A 17,872-nucleotide genomic window follows, 5' to 3' on the forward strand; every position below is an offset into this window, starting at 1 on the left:
TTTATGTGGTTTCATTGGATTTATTCACATTTCAGGCATTTTAAACAAGAAGGACACAATAACACATTTAAACATTTAGAGTTTGAAGTACCATGAAAAAAAAATCAAATATGGAATGAATTAAGTTTAAGACTCATACAACAGTTAAATAAAACATTTTTAACACGAGTAAGTGAGGTTAAAGTAAAGTTCAGTGTGTTCAAAACCAAATAAATACAATTCATGAACATAACTCAGACTTGGAATGTTTTTAGCTGCGCCGGTGAGGTAGGTTCTCAGTTTACAATCGTCTTCACTATATCCTTGTTTCCGAGGTTATCGTTAATGGCATAGCACGAAAACTAATAAGACACTAAGAAGAAATCAGGAATAGAAACATTATTATCTTTAGCAAACCAGTACGGTTCTTCCCTCCACGTCTTAAGGCACAAAAACAAACAAACAAACAAAAAAAAGAAGTATTTACAAATGCTTCGTCATTATAAGGAATGATCTATGTGTTAAAGCTCATCCAGGTAGCTCTGACTTCTAGGTAATATTCCTTTAAATCGGCACATCTTCTCGTTTATAAAATTCTTGTGGCAACGTGACATTGATAAAGTGCTCAATAGTAAACTGTGGTCACTCAGTAATAGAAGAAAAATATATACCTCCATTTCAGCGTGTACGTGTTTTTTTAAAAAGTACCTTCTCTCCTTTCATAAAATGTAAGACATCAGCAGAACCAGCTAGAACAAGCCTGACAGTCCCGTTTAGAAATTAAGACAAAGCTGCATTGCTGGGACAACACAGAATCCACTTTAGTATTTTTTTTTTACATTCAGAGATAAGTCATTTTGGGGGAAACAGTGTCTTAGCAAAGAAGTCCTTTGAATGTCTTTGCCTGCATTCTTCTTTGAATCCAGCGGCGGAAGATTGCCCATTGACAATATGTCATACAAGGTGTAGCACAGTAAGTCACAGACTTATGTCAGTACAGGTTTTCTTCAGCAAATCCATCTGGAGGGAGACAGGAAATGAAATTAATGAAAAGTTAATGTTTGATATATGTAAACATTCAATATGAAAAAGCAGGAAGTCGCTGGTTCAGTTGCTGAGGTGTTTGGGGGGACATTACCTTGCTGAAGACTGCTCTGTATGTAGTGGTTGAGTTGATGCAACCCAGTGTTTTGGTCATGGTGTCCCAACTGCAAACTGAAGGGATCCATACTGCCTGTGGTGAAGTGCTCTACAGGCAGAGGGTCCTCTGCGATGAGCCTGAGGGTCTCTTCATGCAGATGATGGGACCCGTTCCTGCTGCACACCAACCCTTGCTGGTAGTTGCAGCAAATACGTCCGGGGTGGGATGTGCTGCTTTTCCACTGGAGTATGTTCAGGTCCTTCAGGATGCTGTCAAACACGCCGTAATCGAGGATCACTTGACGCTTGGGAAGAAGGCTCGCAGGGAGAGGAGGGCTACGGGGCCAGTCGCAAGCCGAGGGGAGGACGTCGGTGGCCGCAGGCTGCACCGCATTTTGCAGGGGATTCAGGGTGTGGTGCAGGTCGAAGCTGCTGGCCAGGGAGGAGATCTGCTGAGCCAGAATGCTGATCTCAGCCTGCTCCCTCTCGTTGTACGGGTTAGGCTCCGTGGATGCGGGCGACTGGCCGGGGGTGAGGAGATTGGAATGCATGGGCAACTCATGGGGAACGACGTGATGCAGCTGGACGAGGGCGCCTCCTTGTGGCTGCTCGAGAAGGCCGAAATCGTCTGGGTGCAGGGCACAGTCCGCCGAGCTCTCGCACGCGTCAGACGCAGACTGGCAGTCCGGAACTAATCGGGCGTTGGACGCGCAAGGCTGGAAGTCGTAGGATGGGGACGAGGAGGAGAAAGGGGAGTGGGTACTGAGCGCGCCGAAGGCCCCCTGGTCGAAGGTGGGTTCGGCGGCTGCAGGGACGGAGTCGGAGGGCGACTGGTGACAGAGCCCTGCCTCCGGGAAGGAGTAATAGGAGGGAGAGCCCTCGGGGGAGGACAGCAGCCGATCTGTGCATTCACACACATCCATCAGGAGGTCATGGCTGAGCTCCTCTGGCTGCAGAGGTGAGTAGGAGGAGTAGGAGGAGGAGGAGGAGGAGGAGGAGGAGGGACTGTAAGGAGGGATGAGCAGAGATGGGCTGTCACCCATGGGAACAGGTGAGCTGTTGCCTTGGGAGGAGGCCACGTAGCACACATCTTGAACAGACTCTCTCCGAGCTCTGGAACACGACTCCTCACTTTGGCTGTTAGACGTCCTCAGCCTTTTAAAACCTTTAGCGCTGTAGCTGGGAGTCTGGGGCGCCTGGTGAGAAGAATTTGTCAGAGACGACGGCCTGAAGGCTTCGCTGCTGATTTTCTTCTGCAGAAATTTGGCCTCGGTTTCGCTGCAAAGAAGAGAACGTGTTACAAGTCAATCTTTTTTTCTTTTTTTTTTTAACACCGAAAAACTCTCTCTTACACTGTCAGCTCACTGTAGAGGTTCAACACACCTGATGATGAAGTTAGTGCAGCTGATGGCGTGACGCTCGGAGTCCTTGTTAGCCCGAATGTAGAGCCAAGTCCACGACAGATCCGTGCGCTGGAGCCTCAGCACCATCTCCACCTGGAAGCCTTCATCTGCCTGCACTGGAAGAAAACACTCACGGTTGTAATAAAAGCACAATTTAATTACATTTCCACCAGCATCCCTAACTGAAAGCTCCTGGGTGCGCTATGAATAAATGATGATGATAGTTACTGAATGAGCTAAAAATACTTCATCCGAGTTTTAGATGTGCGAGCTGCGCGAGCCTGCGCTGGATTAGAACACTTACCCAAACTTCGATGGGAATCTGCACTCAGCGATAGATCCTCAGGGTGGACGAGACTGTACCACGATCGACCGCTCATTTCCTCAGCCGAGTACCCCAACAGACACGAAACGCTGAAGAGGAAAATCATGAAAAAATAGTCAGTAACTGGTACGAGAGCATTTTTTCTTTTCTTTTATTTCATCCGTTCGAAGGAGGGTGTGTGAATGTACCTGTCTGAGAGCTGAGTGAAGCTCATGTCCAGCCTGTGGGTGCTGCAGAAGCTGTGACACCAGTGGGAGTCCGCGCTTCTCAGGCGGTTCACCGTGGGGGTGCAGATGGCCACGAACAGAGGCTCAGCGGAGGAGGAGGAGGACGAGGACGGACAGGGCTGAGGGGTGAACCGGAAGCTCCCCCTGACCAGCATGGAGCAGCAGCCGCCGTGCTGCATCTTGAAGGCCTTTGAGGTTTGCATGCAACATATAAAGCTCCTCTCTGCAGGAAGGAACCAGAGCTCGAGTTAGATAGTTTAAAAGGAGTGCTCTTAACATTTTCGGTAGATTTTCAACTTCTGCAGCTTAGATTTTATGGGAAATTGGTTCAGAATAGAAACCTAACCACACAGTCAACAAGAGGCCACCTGAGGAGGTTTACATTTGAGATCAGTTACACACAATAAAGCACCCAGGTTACCTGACGTCATGTTCTTCTCGATGTCCAGGTTTGACTTAACAATATCAGCATCAGAGCGCTCCACCATGTCGTATACTGTGTCTCCCTGAAGCACGTCTATCTGGAAAAGCGACATTAATCTGAGGGTTAAAACACGCCACGACAAAGACCGAATTTGCCTCAGTGTTCGACCAAAACGCTCACCATGGAAATGCCGAGATACTCAGACACATTCTCCGACACGTAGACGAGCCTGCCCTGCGCCGTTGTGACGAGGATGAAGCCGTGCAGAGCCTGAAGAAAGGCCTCGTACGGCAGAGAGCAGAGCGGAGCGTCCCCAGCTGGAAGCCCTTAGAGAGGAGAGAGGGAGTCAACCGGTTATGCATCTCTGCAGGTCGTCTCATCTCTTATCCTTTGTTCCTACGATGCTGTGAACTTGATCCCGCTTTTGTTTGAGGGTGACGCAGCCTGAATGCTGATCAAAAGTTCTGCGGTATCAAAGAAGTGCAAGCTGAAGAACTTACCCTGGAAGAGAACAGACTTCCTGATGTAGGTGCAGATGGCGGCCATGGAGTGAAGGTAGGAGAGGCGCTCCTGGTCCTCCTGGGTGACGGGCAAGAGAGCCCGCATATTCCTGATCTCATGATTGATGTGGTCCCGCCGGGCTTTGGATGCTCCCTTGGTGGATCTGTGAGAGACCATGTTCGCCGGAGTCAGAGGTCGGGGAAAAACTCGAGAAAGAAAATTCGGGGAGGAAAACTTTTCTCTGCTGCCGCACTCGTGGTTCATAACAACGATCTCAGGTCGCTCTCCTCCATAATAATCCAATAAACCGATGAATTGATCCGGCCTCTCTTTCCACGGCGAGCTAAAGCCGACTTTGAATATCGAGGGTTCCTATGGAAACGGCTGATACGAGGAGGCTGCCGTGCCAGCAACAGAAACGAGGGCTCTCGGTAGCCTGTGTGATCGGTATCAGTGTGGGCCCATCCGCTGAGAGCCGGGGCTTTTATAGCCGCCAGGGCTTCAGCGTGGGCGTCACACACAAAGAGGAGGCTGGGCTTCTGATGCTCCCTTCATTGCCTTATAAAGTGGGTGTCCTCTGAGTGGGGCGCCCCACGTCACAAGGACACACAGAGTGCCACAAAAGGAGAATCATCCCAGTCTGTCAATCGTGCATTTTTTTTAAGGACACAGTGCAAATGTTAAACCGAGCGCTTTGAATGACAAATAATAGTAAAAACGACTCCGCATTCATCAGTGATTTTCAGGGTCGACGCTGCTAGAAGCTTTTAAACAGCTTGATTCTTTTTAATAAACTGGGCTGGCAGCGTCCATTGTGCTCGGATCAGTATGTATCACATATACAGTTAGTAGACTGCACACTGGAGAAAACTGGATTAGTTGCTCCCTGTTGAGCGTGCAGAGTTGGGCTTGAACGTTCTCCTCGGCAGCCATGTGCTGCCTCAGCCACTAGAGGACGTGGGGAGGAGGAGGAGGAGGAGAAGAGGAGCTGCACTGACCTGAACCTCCTGCAGACCGAGCCGCGGGGATCCTCGGGCAGATGGAGAGAGGCGCAGGAGCTGCACCAGGAAGTCATTTTTGAGCAGATGTTGCTGCAATACCTGAAAGATATAATTAACGTTTAGCAGCCTTTTCAAAGTAAACATCCAAAGTTCCTGTATCAGTAAAAGCTGGTTATGCAAACTGAAAGTTATCCTCATGTGTCCTTCTCCTACCTCTGCGCACTCGGGATGGTGAGTGTCGAGCGCCTTTTGTGCGCGTTCCTCCTTTTATATAGCATAAAAAAAAAAAAAAAAACGACACCTCTCATCCAACTCAGCCGGTGGAGAGGAGACAGAAGCTGAACGGGAGACTGTTAGCTGTTGTGACGCGGTGACAAACGGCCGAGTTATATTTAGTGGACGGAGCCCTAAAAATAACCCGAGAGACTGGACGCACGGGTCCGCCTCGGCGAATTAAAGCGGAGATGATGCGAGATGTCGTTAAAATAGACGGAGAGAGCTGAGGAGGCTGTGATGTTTCGCATGCGTAGATGTGGAGACACTTCGGTCATTTGCAGGTAGTGAGTGACCGGTAATGCGAGCACACGGTGTTAAATAAGAAAAAAAAAAAAAAAAACTCAGCAAACACCACATGGGAGAGTTGGTCAGTGATGAAACTTTAGCATGAACTTATAACAGGAGCATTAAAAAAGGAAAAAGAAAAATCAGTATCAAATTGTCAATTTTGTCCCTGACTGAGCTGATATATCAACATATTGTCACTTTATTATGTCGCAGTTCATTATATTTTATATCACTCATGGTATGAAGGATTTTTAAAATCCTAATCGGCTTTATTTTCGCTGGTGTCAGATAGAGTGGACGTGGTAAAAGTGCTCAAGTAAAATATAAGTGCACTAGATGTGGACTTGCTGTAAGTGCAGTGATTAGATCCATGTGAAGAGCCCCAGGCAAACTCTACAAATGCACCCGAAGAGGAAGCATCAAGTCTCTGGCTGTCTTCATTCACCCTGAAACAGCCCTCTCATCGAAGACTTGACCTGAGCCAAATAAATAAACTATGAATTTCATCCACACATTGGAATCACTTTAAAGCTGGTTTCAACACTGCTGCATTCATTCATGAAAATCAAATCAAACACTACTACTAAAGGTACAGTGGGATATGAACACATAAATAAAATAAATGAGTAGATATAATGGGGTGCAGCTCACTTTAACCACTTTATTTACAGTTAGTTTACTCCAGCGGTCTGCTGCCTCGGGGGTCGGCCCCTCCCGAGGGTCACAAGATAAATCTGAGGGGTCCCGACATGATTAATGGGGAAGGAAATAATATACAAGTAAGCAACAATTTAAAAAGAGTATTAAATTGCATTATTCTGACTTTTCTGTGATCTTTGTTTAGTGTGTGTTTTGTTGCTTGTTGTGGGTCTACAGCTCACAGGCATCAGTTAACAAGACTTAAAAAAAAAAAGACTGGAAGCCAGTGGTTCAATCTTTAACAATATATTAAAAATGTGAAGTAAATGAGGTCTAGGTAGCATAAAACTGACACACGATGAATCTGAACACAAAGATCTGAGTTCACACCAAGTAAGGAAACACTACATGTTCTATAGGCTCTATAGAGAAGGCGTTGTTAGATGGTTTATGAATAAACTGTTCATCTGAAATACAATTAGACTCATTATTTGGATTTTTGAATGGGTAGCGGTGCATAAAAATGACATGGAGTAAAAGCATATGACCAAACATTGGTACTTTACCATCTTATAGAGCAATAAGTGTCACACTCATAAGTGAAAATTAGGTTCTAATCAATTTATATGTTAAATATGTCTCAGACATGCAGCCAAATGGAAGATTTAGGTCCCAGTATTGGAGCTGAATAGTGAAACAATAAGTCCCTGAAGATTCTAGGTTTTCCACATCATGATATATATCTTATATCTGCTGTGTGCTGTCTCCTCCGCTTCAGTGATTTCATCTACTGCAACTTAAATACTTAAAAGCTAACATTAGAAAAAATCTTTACTAGATTTACTACAAACTTTCTGTACCTACTTCTTGTCTGATAACAGAGCTGCGTTCACAACAAAACAATGCAACGGTTTTTAACTACTCCAACAAACATGGTGTTGTTTAAAGAACAAATGAGGCACATAAAATAATCTCCCAGACTTCCCCAACTCTTGAATGCATCCTTCAAGTTGTTATTGTGTTTCAAAATTTCTCTTTCTGCGCTTTGAAACAGGCTCGAGCACAGAGTTTGAACTTTTGTGTCGTCACTGTTCGGTCGTCGTCAGAAAAACAAAAGAAAAACAAAAAAACAACCCAGCTTGGTGCATCATTGTTTCATTTCTGAGCAGACCTCTGAGGCGGTGAGCGGTTTGTCTTCAAAGGGCTTTGACTGCGTGCGTATTAGTCACTAAATTAAACCCCTGCTGGAAGTGAATTAAGCTACAGGTCTGCGAACGTGACGCACTGACAGCGGGCCGCTCGGTCGCCCGCACAAAATTAGCCGCTTTAGCAGACGAAAAGATTACAGCAAAACATGACTAAAGCATTTTATAAACTGAAAGTCATCTTAGTGGAAGCCTGCAGCTCATTGTTGCCGTCTATCTTCTGAGGGCTCGTGCTCGTTCAGTGCCTCTTCTCCCTAAATCCCCCAATTTAGCGACCTCAACGAGGCCGGGAGCACAGAACTAGAACTTGAGTGAGGGACCTGAACGGCGATACGGGGCAGGACAAGACAAAACAAATCACTCTGGACAAATCCTCAGTCTGATTCTCAAGGGCCGCTGGGATCCTCTGAGTGCTGAAGGGAAATTAGAGCGTAATTTGGCTGAGCCCCCTCTCCACCTACCACGACTCCCAACCAGCATTAGCGCCTGCGAGGAGAGGCTCCGGGGGCCAGACACTATGGCCCTGCTTCCTGTGTGCGGCGCGACCAGGCGGGACAGGGTGTCTCTGCTGCCTCGCTTTAAGCTGACCCTCCGTCTGTGGCCTGCACTTAACACTGCAGATAACGCTGGCTTTATAGCGCGGGGCTGGTGACAGACAGGAGCAAACTGCCAGGCCACCGCCGCGTGGACGGGGTTCGAAATCCTGGAGCTGGGGTTCGGGGCGAGACGCTCACTGCTGATGGGGACCCCCCCCCACACCCCCTAAAGCAGCCACACGCGACCCATTAGGAAGTCTGAGCCCCACTAAGGGAGGGGAGGTGGCACCATGACTCCCCGACATATCAAGTGGAGTAGACGTGAGGGCTATCAGACGGACAGGCCGACTGGGATAGATGTGCCTTCTTCTTTTTTTTGTTTTTTAACAGCAGGAAGCAGAAAAGTGCGGGGTTCAAAGGGAACTAATAAGCGCCGTATACAGTACAGTAGCTCAAAGAGACTTCATAGAATAAGAGGGGGGTTGGGTGGGTGGGTGGGTGAGGGGGGGCTTTTCACATCTAAAGTAGTCGAAACATGTAGTTAATAACAAAAATAACTCCAGCCATTAGAAATTCACGCGCACAACAATCGGGGATCACCGACACCCGTCATTAGTGTTCTATTTTGTCATTTTAATTTACTTAAAAGCGCACAATTTTGCGGCACATGGGGTTCACTTGAAGCCTCGAGCTATTCATCTTTTGATCTCCTCTCCTCCGCACTGCTTTGCATGTTAGTGGCAATTTCAGTCCGGGGAGAAGAGAAAGCTTTTACTTACAGAGGAGACGGGGGAAACGCACAAATATATAATAAAAAAAAAAAAAATGCAGCAGTGTTCTGAATCCACCTTTGTTTTAGGTTTGTGAAGGTGTCAGTTCAGAGCGTCTGAGAGCGAGGTTTCATGTTGGACGCACTGAATAAATAATATATATTTCACCCACGATTCCAGATTCTTCATCTAAACATGAAGAGGCTCAAATGCTTTTAGGATCCACGACGTCATTTTAACAGATCAAGCTGCAGAACGGCAACAAAAGGCATGCAAACGTTTGGGAAACTGACTCTGCAAATAGTCAATAAAGTAGAAGGTGAAGGTTCTCAGTGAAACACCTTCAAGAAACTCTACAAGTCTAGTTTTAGTTTGTTCTTTTATATCAGGGAGTGTCGGACTCATTCAGCCCAGTAGTTTGATCTCAAGGGGGTCGGACTAGCAACACAACACTGTGTCAACCTGCAAATAACAACAACTCCAAAATGTTTCCCTTTGGTTTAGTGCAAGAAAGTACAAGTACGTTAAGGAAATGTTTACATGTAATGAAGTTTAGTAGTAGTTCTAGGTCTAAGTGTCGTGTTATGTCCACAACTCTCACTAAAACTGCGTGAAATCTCCGAATAGCTGTTACTTTTATAGGAAAAATCGCAGTTTAAGTCTTCAATATCATTTTTGCACTTTCAAATTCATTCTAAAGCCAGATTACATGAACTGATATCTACAAGTCTTCACATCAAAAAAATGAAACGCTCTTTTCAAATTCTTAAGGATATATTTTTGAGTGTGAAAATGAAAAGAGCACCACGCAGAGCTCTCAGATAGTAACTCTTAATAGGGCTTCACACCTTATTTAGCCTGTTAAGAGTTGTAGCTTGTTTCGCCGTAATCCCCAGGAAAGGTCAAGAGATTAAAAAAAAAAAAAAAAACTTTACAAACACTTAAACCTTGTTCTAGTCATCAGCAGCGACGGCTTCACCTGATCAGTTGCCTGACACTTTGAAATAATTGACACCTACTAAGGAAAGCTTGGTGTTAAGCGGACAACAAAGAGTTTCCAGGTAGTTTATATGTTTGTAACGTAATGAAGAAGTAGCAGTTAACGGGAAAAGTCTAGGTCAAGAACAACAAAAAAACTGAGACAGACCTAAGAACTGCTGTTTGACTTTTAGGGAGATTTTTCAAAGTAACACAACAGCAACATGAAGAAACGTCCTCATGCATCCTCACCACAAAACCCAGAACATTCAGAGGTTTACAAAAGACCATCTAAGCAAACCTTATGTGTTTCTTTCCATCAGGCATAACATTATGACCCCCGCTTTGGGTCCTGTGGGTTGAGGGGAGGGTCCTCTGTGGATCATCCCACAGATACATGATCAGTTTGGGATCTAGTGAATTTGGAGGCCAGGTCAACACCTTGTGCTGTTCTTCAAGTTTGAGTTTTTTTGTTATGTTTTTTTTTTTTTGACTTGTTCCTAAACCATTTTTAGAAGTGTCGGGCTGGATCCTACTCCTTCATCAAGGAGTGTCATTGCTATGGGGTGGGTGGTACATATCTAAGTAACCTCCACACTAATGCCAGATCCAAGGTTTTTCCAGCAGGACATTGAATTGTCAGAAGATGTTGGGTGGTTTTAATGTTGTGGCTGTATGATGAGGTGATCTCTGGATACTGCCAAGCACAGGGGTGGATCCTGTGTTGCAGATTTGTACATTTCACTGGGGAAATGGGGGAAGAGTGGATTCAATAGACGTTAAAAAGCTTTAGAAATCACAAATGGATACAACTCAAAAGTGTCTCAGGTTTATTATTGATACAGTTGTAAAGCATATTACACAGGAAGTCCTGATCTCGAAGAAAATATGTCAGTTGAATACAATCAGTATGCACCAGGAGGACTCGGTTTATACTCCGCACTTTGTTCTGTTGTTTTTTTTTCTTCTGAGCATTCTTTATTTATGAATTAAAAACAATTTATTTAAGCCCTAAAAGATCAAGAACACTTAATGGCATGAAAAACAAAACTCCCGCTCACACCGAGCACGTCCGCCGTGAGCGGGAGCCACAAATCTTAAACGCGGACGTCAGATTTTCCTCGGTTGCTTCTTCGGGCAACAGAGCGAAGTGGTTAAACTACTTCCCGCTAGAGGACAGGAGGAGCCGCGTCCTTTACATCACCGCCGTTAAAAAAAAGCGGAACCCAAGAATATCGAGGACACACGTCTTTAGCATCGATTTACTGGAGGTAAGTGAGCGACTGTCGCTGAGGGAGGTCTTTTTATTCCAACATCGTAGTGTCGTGTTCACACGTAACAAAGAGAGACAAAAGAAAAAGAAGTGAACAGACAGAATTTGATTTGTTCACCTTTGTTTTTTTGTTTCGGGGAATTAGCCGTGGTTTCGCTGTATTAGCCGTGGTATCGCCCAGGTAGCGAAGTGAATAACATGTGACCGTGCGATGCAGAGGGCATAAGACTCGTCACTTTTGTCACCGCTGGTCTGGGAATACAGTCGGCTGGGGAAGAAAAAAAACACACATCACCTCCGGAGTCTAGACAAAAACGTGTCTCCTCTCACGATTAGCTGCTGACTTTAAGATTGTTTTACACCGTTTTGCATGACAGATTTGTAAACATTTATTATGTAGGTTATTAAATCTTGACGTCTGGGACCAAGAGCCCCCGTTTTTTTATTTATTTGTTTATTTATTTTTTGTCAGTCTGGCAGGATAGAAAGGAAATCATTAATACTGCTCATGGGCTTTTGGTAACAAAGTTTGTATTTTCATCTAACTTTTGCTGAGTTTAGGGTTTTTTGTACTGCCTGGGAAAAGATACATATAAAATTGAAACAAGTCTTCAGCAAGTCTCGCTGGATTACTTTATGATTCAGAGATTATCGCTTTTTTTTAAATATTTTTTTATTCCATATTTTTATTGTCAACAAAGACCACAACCAAACAACAATTCAACTAACAAGGATTGTCTGTGTATCCAGCCTGATGTATCTCTCAGTCAACTGGAATATAAACACATACATGATCAGAAGCACACCCTCTTCCTGCTGTAAGTACACACACCGAGCACCAAATCCATTAAAAATCAACCCCCCCCTCCCCAACAATTTACTCCCGTTTAACTGGTCGTTACTGGAACAAATATTTTGGCGCCGACAGCTACAAGAAGGGGAGGAGCGTGACGGAGAAGACGCAGCTCGCTTCTTTTGTTTTTAATGGGATTTGTTGACAACAGCAAAAATGTAGAATATGACCTTTAACTAATATAAATGTCGCTACAATTTTAAAAACCACCACCACCGCTTTCAATATTTTTGTTCTAAAAATGTGTAATTATTCGAATAAAACAACCCCCTCCCCCTCTCCCGAATAAACAAACCCCCCAAACTGAACAAGTCCCAGCAGTTTTTTCTTTCGAAAAGGGAAGAGCCCTTACGCGCTTGTAACATCGTCTGCTCGGGTTCATCTTTGCTCGTACTGCGTGCGCTCTTTCCTAAGCCCGTCTCTGTAGGATTGTCTATATAAAAGAAAAAAGACACGACAATGAGTAAACTGAAGCGTGTGGCCTGGAGCTTTGCGTGGACGGGAGCACGTGCTTACGCGGACACAGTATATATTTGCATCCCTTAATTATTTGGCACTGACAACAAAAAAAAAAAAAAACGTGAGGCGTTCAGGAGAGCGGTGTGGCAGGTGAGACATCACAAATACCAGCTTCCCTGTGACAAGGCCTTTCTTTCTGAGGGGGGCAAAAAAAAAAAAAATCAGCGTCTAATGTGTAAAAGAACCGATGACACATGCTATTGAGTTGAGGGAGGTAGACGGACGCGTTGTACAAGGTTTTCTTCACTTACCTTGCGAGTTACCTTTAGAGACACTGGAGAGCAGCGGGTGCCGTTTAAGTGATAATGTAGTAAGGTAAAATAGCAATAGCAATTTAAACACCAGTGTAATAAATTAGCCTTAGTCTGCACACGGTCACGTCACGGTAGCTCTACGTGGTTTTTATGGTTAACTTAGAGCGGCAACGTCCCAGTCTCTTCATATCAGCAACAGAAGATTCATATTCGTCCCTCAGGGGAGGTCCATTGAGTCCGACATCCGTACGATGTCCTCAACGTCCACGTTAGCTCTCAAGACCTTTGGCTGAAGTTCTCGTTTCTTCCTGTGCTTAAGATTAGAAGTCTATGATTATCATAGGCTGATTGGATTTCTAGAGAGGCTAGAAAGAAGAAGAGTAGAAGGTGAAGAGGCGACCGGTGTCTCGAGGGTTAAAGCGTCCCCCAGGACACGGCGTCCGAAGAAGTCTTAACGTAGGGTGTTTTGGTCGGTAGTGAAGTCGCTGTAGAATGTGGAGAACAAACCGGATGCAGATCCAGGCTATACAAAAAAAAGGTCCTGCGGGGCTCGGTTGATTAGAAAGATAAGAGCCCGTGTGTTCGGAAACAGAGTTCTGGTTCTGCTTCACATTCAGCTGCGTCAGCCATGGGAGGAGAAGATGGGCCTGCTGATGTTGCTGTTGGTCGTCATGGCCGCCAGTTCCCACCTGAGGAGAAAACACACAATAGAACTGAGTTTCATTGTCATCGTATCTCAGCATACAACGAAATAGACAGTATGAACGTGCACGTGACATCACAGTAAGCGAAGTCTCCGTGGTTACGGCGACTGAGTGGCAAAGAGTGACAGTTGAACATGATGGAGATTAGCAGCATTAGTTTGAATCACAGGCTTTAACAGCGTCTAAATTGTAAAATTAATTTAAAAAAAAAGGTGAAGAGCTGTTGTGCGATTGACTGAACCAACAGATTTGAAAAACATCTGCTGAAGTAAGTAAATGGATTCTCTGCATTACGAAGAAAACGTTTGCAATCCAGGCACAGAAACCTGGTGTTGTGGTTCACATTTAGTGTCAGGTAATATTAATTTATGCTGTATTTTTGAATGAAGTCATAAGTTCTGGAGGGCTGTCAGATAAACGGTTGTTGTTTTGGCGTAGTTACGGGCGACAGTAACTATTTCAGTCCCAACAAGAAATAATAATAAATCGATAAATGGAATATTTGTGATGACTCCTCGTCACCCTTTTAACGTCCTGTTGGACGCAACAGTATTGTATGTATATGATGTTACTTCTCAGTAGCATTAGCATCTTTAATTTAGCTCCATTTATCATAACTGAAATGACCTAAAACTGAAACTGAGGCTTATCCACTTTTCCAAATCCACACTAGTTCGTATGGATCATTGTCGAGTCCAATTGTCCTTAATTTGATCTAATTAATCCACATTTTCCTCGGTCTCGCTGTATTTACTGATATATGTCACCATGGTTTTGCCACTAAAGGGGGGCATGTTCAGCAGTGACATCAGTGCTTACCCTCTATTGGAGAGAACATCTCCCCTTTAGTGCAAAAACAAGAACACTTCCAGAATGAATAAATACATATAATGCACTTGGATTGTAGTAAAATAATAAAAATAAATAAATAAAATGTACAAATCAATCGGGAAAATTGAATATTGCACTTGGTTGAATGAATGCACAATGAACACACAGCACCAAAACAGTGGGAGTAAGTAAGCTACTGTACGAGTAGGTAGGAGGAAGAATTAGCAATTAGCGATAAACTGTTTTACACTGTTGTACCAAATTATACGCATCAGTGCTTGCATCAATTTTATTTAGCTCGGATAAGTTTACGCTATTATTAACCGAGAGCTGAAAAAAATAAGCATCATGATCCATCCTACTGCGCCGACAATCAAGCGGTTGCGTGACATGTGTAACTCGAGCTCCAGGAGCAGGAGCTGACGACGGGGTCTAGTGTTGACCTGATGACAGGTCAGAGGTTGAGCTCCAGTTTGTTATCACTGGCTCCGGTTTCACGCTCGCTCCTTCTCAGCCGCTTTGTTCGTTTGTCCGTTGCGCGCGTGTGCGTTTAAGAGAGGGAGAAGATCGGCACTGGAGCTGGGGATGCCACCGAGGGGCAAAAAGGGAGTTAACCAGGGTCCTGTGACCCCACTGAAAACCCTCTTTAAGGGTTAGAAACACAAATGCGAACGGCGAAAAAAAGCAGGGGAGCCTGCAAGGTGGCAGTGACGGTGCGAGAGAAATGAGCGGCTGAGGGGAGTAATTAGTATCGGGTTCCATGTGGTCCAGCGTGAAAAAGAATCCCCTCAAACTAGAGACACACTTGCCCTAATGAGCTGCATCAGCTTGACAAAGTCCGTCCATGGAGGTTTTAGGAGAAATGGTTCAGCGGTACAACAGTACAATTAAAAAAAATAAATAAATCCACTTGAAAATCGATGTGCAGCTTCATAGAATAAACTGGACAACGGTAACCCATGAAAACACACACCTTTTAGTGTTGTGCATGTACACGTTTTGAAAGTCGGGCTTTAACAAAGCTCTCACAACTTCTCCACTCACTAATTACGACATCACAACAAATCAGTCCCGACCGAGTCTCTCTTGCGAGTTACATGTCAAAACAGTTTTTCGAGCCGGTCGGTGAGAAGAGGGAAATTACGTGTTATTAATTCAATTTCATCGCACTTGGTAATTAAAGCAACGTGGCCGCCTCACACTTTTGTGCGGTGTCATGAACAAGAGAGGAAGGTGCGTGGATTGCCTCGTGAGATCGCCATGGCAACAGGACACTTAGAGTACGGCGGCTTTTGAAGTTTATAAAAATGTTACTTCACTTCATTAATATGAGGCTTTTTAAAAAATTTTATCAAACCACCGACTGTGGAGTAATTATTGTTTATTATGTGTGTTCACATGAATTACAGGGAAGGAGACGGGCGTGACGACATCACAGTCTCCTGCATATGGTGGTGGGACGTGACGAATCTCAGCAGGTTTTTATTTGTGCATTTACAGCCTATTCTTATACATAATGAGCTATAGATTGTAATTCATAGAGGCTGGAGCTGTGTTAGGATGGAGCCCCTCATTACCAGTAATTCTTTTATAATGATCAACAAAGCACAGAGGAGTGAGAGGTTGACTCTGGATTAGTATTGTAGACATATTAAAGAAATATTTCATTTGTTTGGAAAAACAGAACTCTGACAAAACCAGTTGAGTTTAGTTCTGTTTTTGTCGATAAAAGACAAAAACGAATCAGTCTAAACTAAAACCTGGGAGTTTCAAAGGTCAAAGAAGAAAGATTCATTTGAAATCGCATAAAAGAGATGAACTATTCTGGTTCTTATTCTTCTCTGTAAACTAGCTCACATTCTGTTAAGTTTCGGGAGCTCATAAAAACTATAACTCTTCTGTGATTAGAATGAATAGACTGAGAAAACAGTCTTCCTAGTTGTTTTTCCTTCTCCATCACAACGGAGATTGTGCAAATTGGGTACAGGGACAATGAAGCAACTAAAAGCATCGCACAGACGACGCTAATGTTTCCTCATGATTGTCTCATTTTTCTATACACAAACCTTTATGCCAGTAGCTCAGATATAATTACGTCCAAATTGTACACGTACAGACTTAAAGTAGAGTCGGACAAAAGTCGGGAGTAAAACTTGCCACTAGTTAAATGAAGGATAATGAGTCATAATTTGCTTCATTGAAAAACATCCTCATTATGGAGAGAGACAACAATGACGAGCGTAATACAAACAGCATGAGCAGCAATATGTCGGCTCTGCGACAGAGCGGTGTTAATGTCTGAGAGGAGGGTGCTCGTCTGACCTGATATCATGTGGGAGTCCTGACTGCTCCAGACTGTACTGAATAACAGCTATTTTGCATAACGTCTTCAAATTAGGGCCTGAAAAGAAGAGAAAGGGTAATGAGTCACAGGCTGATCATAGGCACTAATCACACTCCGACTAAGAATATCCATCTCAGCTGTGGGAATTCAAAACGGAGCCAGGCAGGTCAGATCTAAGAATCTGCAAATGAAAGGGTTAGATTTGCTTTTTATGGTGTGAAAATCATCAAAACAGCGGAAACTAACAACAGCGTTTCGCGTAAGAGAACATTCGGTGCTAGTATTAAATAACCTTCGCACACAATCCGTCTTATTGCGAGCCTGCTTTCTAATAATAATTACAACTTCCTCTCGCTTACTATCGTCGTCATGTCTGTTCCACCATATGTTCGGTGAGAAACAGTGTGAGGACACACGTGACTGGCACGTGGAGGCGTATGCCACAGGGGATGCCACTGGGTACTGCCAGTCCCATACGGCCCTTGTGTCCTTTTGTAAGCCCACCTACACAAAATCCAAACTGTGCCCTGACCGCATTACAGGCTACCCCGGCGCAGACAGGATATTGACTATATTTGGAGGTCCGCGAGACGGAAGTGCCCCATGTGATAGCGCGAGGCAGGGCCAAGGCCAGGCGCGCTCGGCCCCGGACGACATGAAGCAGAGCTGTGAGGAGGATACGCGTTTGCTGAGGAGATGACGGGATAGCTTATTTAAAATTTAACCCTTTACGTTTATGTGGCTAAATTAGCTTTAATTTGAGGGTATGTCTCTGGCCGCCTGCCACACATAACTATTATATTCATTCCCCTTTAGCTCTGTTCTGTTTCTCCTGTGTGACATTTCTGGCCTTTTAGCTGCTAAACGCTCTAATACATTTACCAACTAGTTGGTTATATCGTTGAAGACTACGCTCCCAAAACCAGTGGGTTCTGGTGCAGGTAGCAATTAGACCCAGACTTTAATGATCCACAAGGGAAATTACTTGGTCACAGTAGCTTAGTTGCACATAAAAGTAACACTCTTAAAAGAAACACAAGCAAAAAGAAAGATACAATAAAATAAGATTGGAATATATGCACAGACCTGACAACACTGAGCTTAAGTTAATCACAGTTTTCACATTGTCATAATTAATCATTACATATGTTTTGACTGTGGATGACAACGTCAGCACAGAGAACATCAGGGATACTCACTGAAGTCTAAGATATACAGGTCTGAATGATCCATGAGGTTAAATTCATCCCCCATTCCTTGCTCTGGACAGGGGCTGCAAAGAGAAGAGAAGCAATTAGATTAAGATTAACGCGACTCCTGAAAGGGACCGTGTTCCTCTGTCTCTGTAAGAGGTATTTATCTTTAGTTAGTGTATTATCTACAGCGGATGGTGATCAGCACC

The 17,872-nt window shown here is 44.3% G+C and overlaps 2 protein-coding genes across 4 annotated transcripts in view; both read right to left on the reverse strand.

Moving 5' to 3' along the window:
- Positions 1-12,262, reverse strand: npas4l (neuronal PAS domain protein 4 like). Of its 3 annotated transcripts, none has more exons than XM_047603192.1 (10): positions 12,171-12,262; positions 4,998-5,099; positions 3,999-4,162; positions 3,679-3,824; positions 3,496-3,595; positions 3,036-3,297; positions 2,827-2,936; positions 2,503-2,638; positions 1,118-2,397; positions 1-999 (listed from the first exon to the last, which is right to left on the reverse strand). In XM_047603192.1, the coding sequence occupies exons 2-10, from the start codon at positions 5,072-5,074 to the stop codon at positions 971-973; spliced, it is 2,304 nt and encodes a 767-aa protein (XP_047459148.1). In that variant the 5' UTR covers positions 5,075-5,099; positions 12,171-12,262; the 3' UTR covers positions 1-970. The 3 variants fall into 3 exon arrangements, with proteins under 3 accessions (XP_047459148.1, XP_047459146.1, XP_047459147.1); XM_047603190.1 differs by lacking the exon at positions 12,171-12,262 and adding an exon at positions 5,214-5,599; XM_047603191.1 differs by lacking the exons at positions 4,998-5,099; positions 12,171-12,262 and having other exon boundaries at positions 3,999-4,978.
- The window catches only part of klhdc3 (kelch domain containing 3), a 27,460-nt gene continuing 20,093 nt past the window's right edge, over positions 10,506-17,872 (reverse strand). The window contains exons 9-11 of the mRNA XM_047603193.1: positions 17,670-17,743; positions 16,449-16,527; positions 10,506-13,280 (exon numbers count right to left, since the gene is read on the reverse strand). Of these exons, the coding sequence (XP_047459149.1) occupies positions 13,214-13,280; positions 16,449-16,527; positions 17,670-17,743 (220 nt within the window). The 3' untranslated portion in view covers positions 10,506-13,213. The remainder of the gene's footprint in view (positions 13,281-16,448; positions 16,528-17,669; positions 17,744-17,872) is intronic.

The sequence above is a fragment of the Mugil cephalus genome, chromosome 13 (genome assembly GCF_022458985.1).
Source record: "Mugil cephalus isolate CIBA_MC_2020 chromosome 13, CIBA_Mcephalus_1.1, whole genome shotgun sequence".
NCBI lineage: Eukaryota > Metazoa > Chordata > Actinopteri > Mugiliformes > Mugilidae > Mugil > Mugil cephalus.

Bases quoted from the DNA above. Each gene is read 5' to 3' on its own strand.
- npas4l (XM_047603190.1), bottom strand. From the start codon at position 5,308: ATGAGAGGTGTCGTTTTTTTTTTTTTTTTTATGCTATATAAAAGGAGG. The intron at 2,937-3,035 runs GTACATTCACAC...TTTCCTCTTCAG, and splicing joins TTCACTCAGCTCTCAGACAG to CGTTTCGTGTCTGTTGGGGT. The intron at 2,639-2,826 runs GTAAGTGTTCTA...GTTTTCTTCCAG, and splicing joins AGATTCCCATCGAAGTTTGG to TGCAGGCAGATGAAGGCTTC.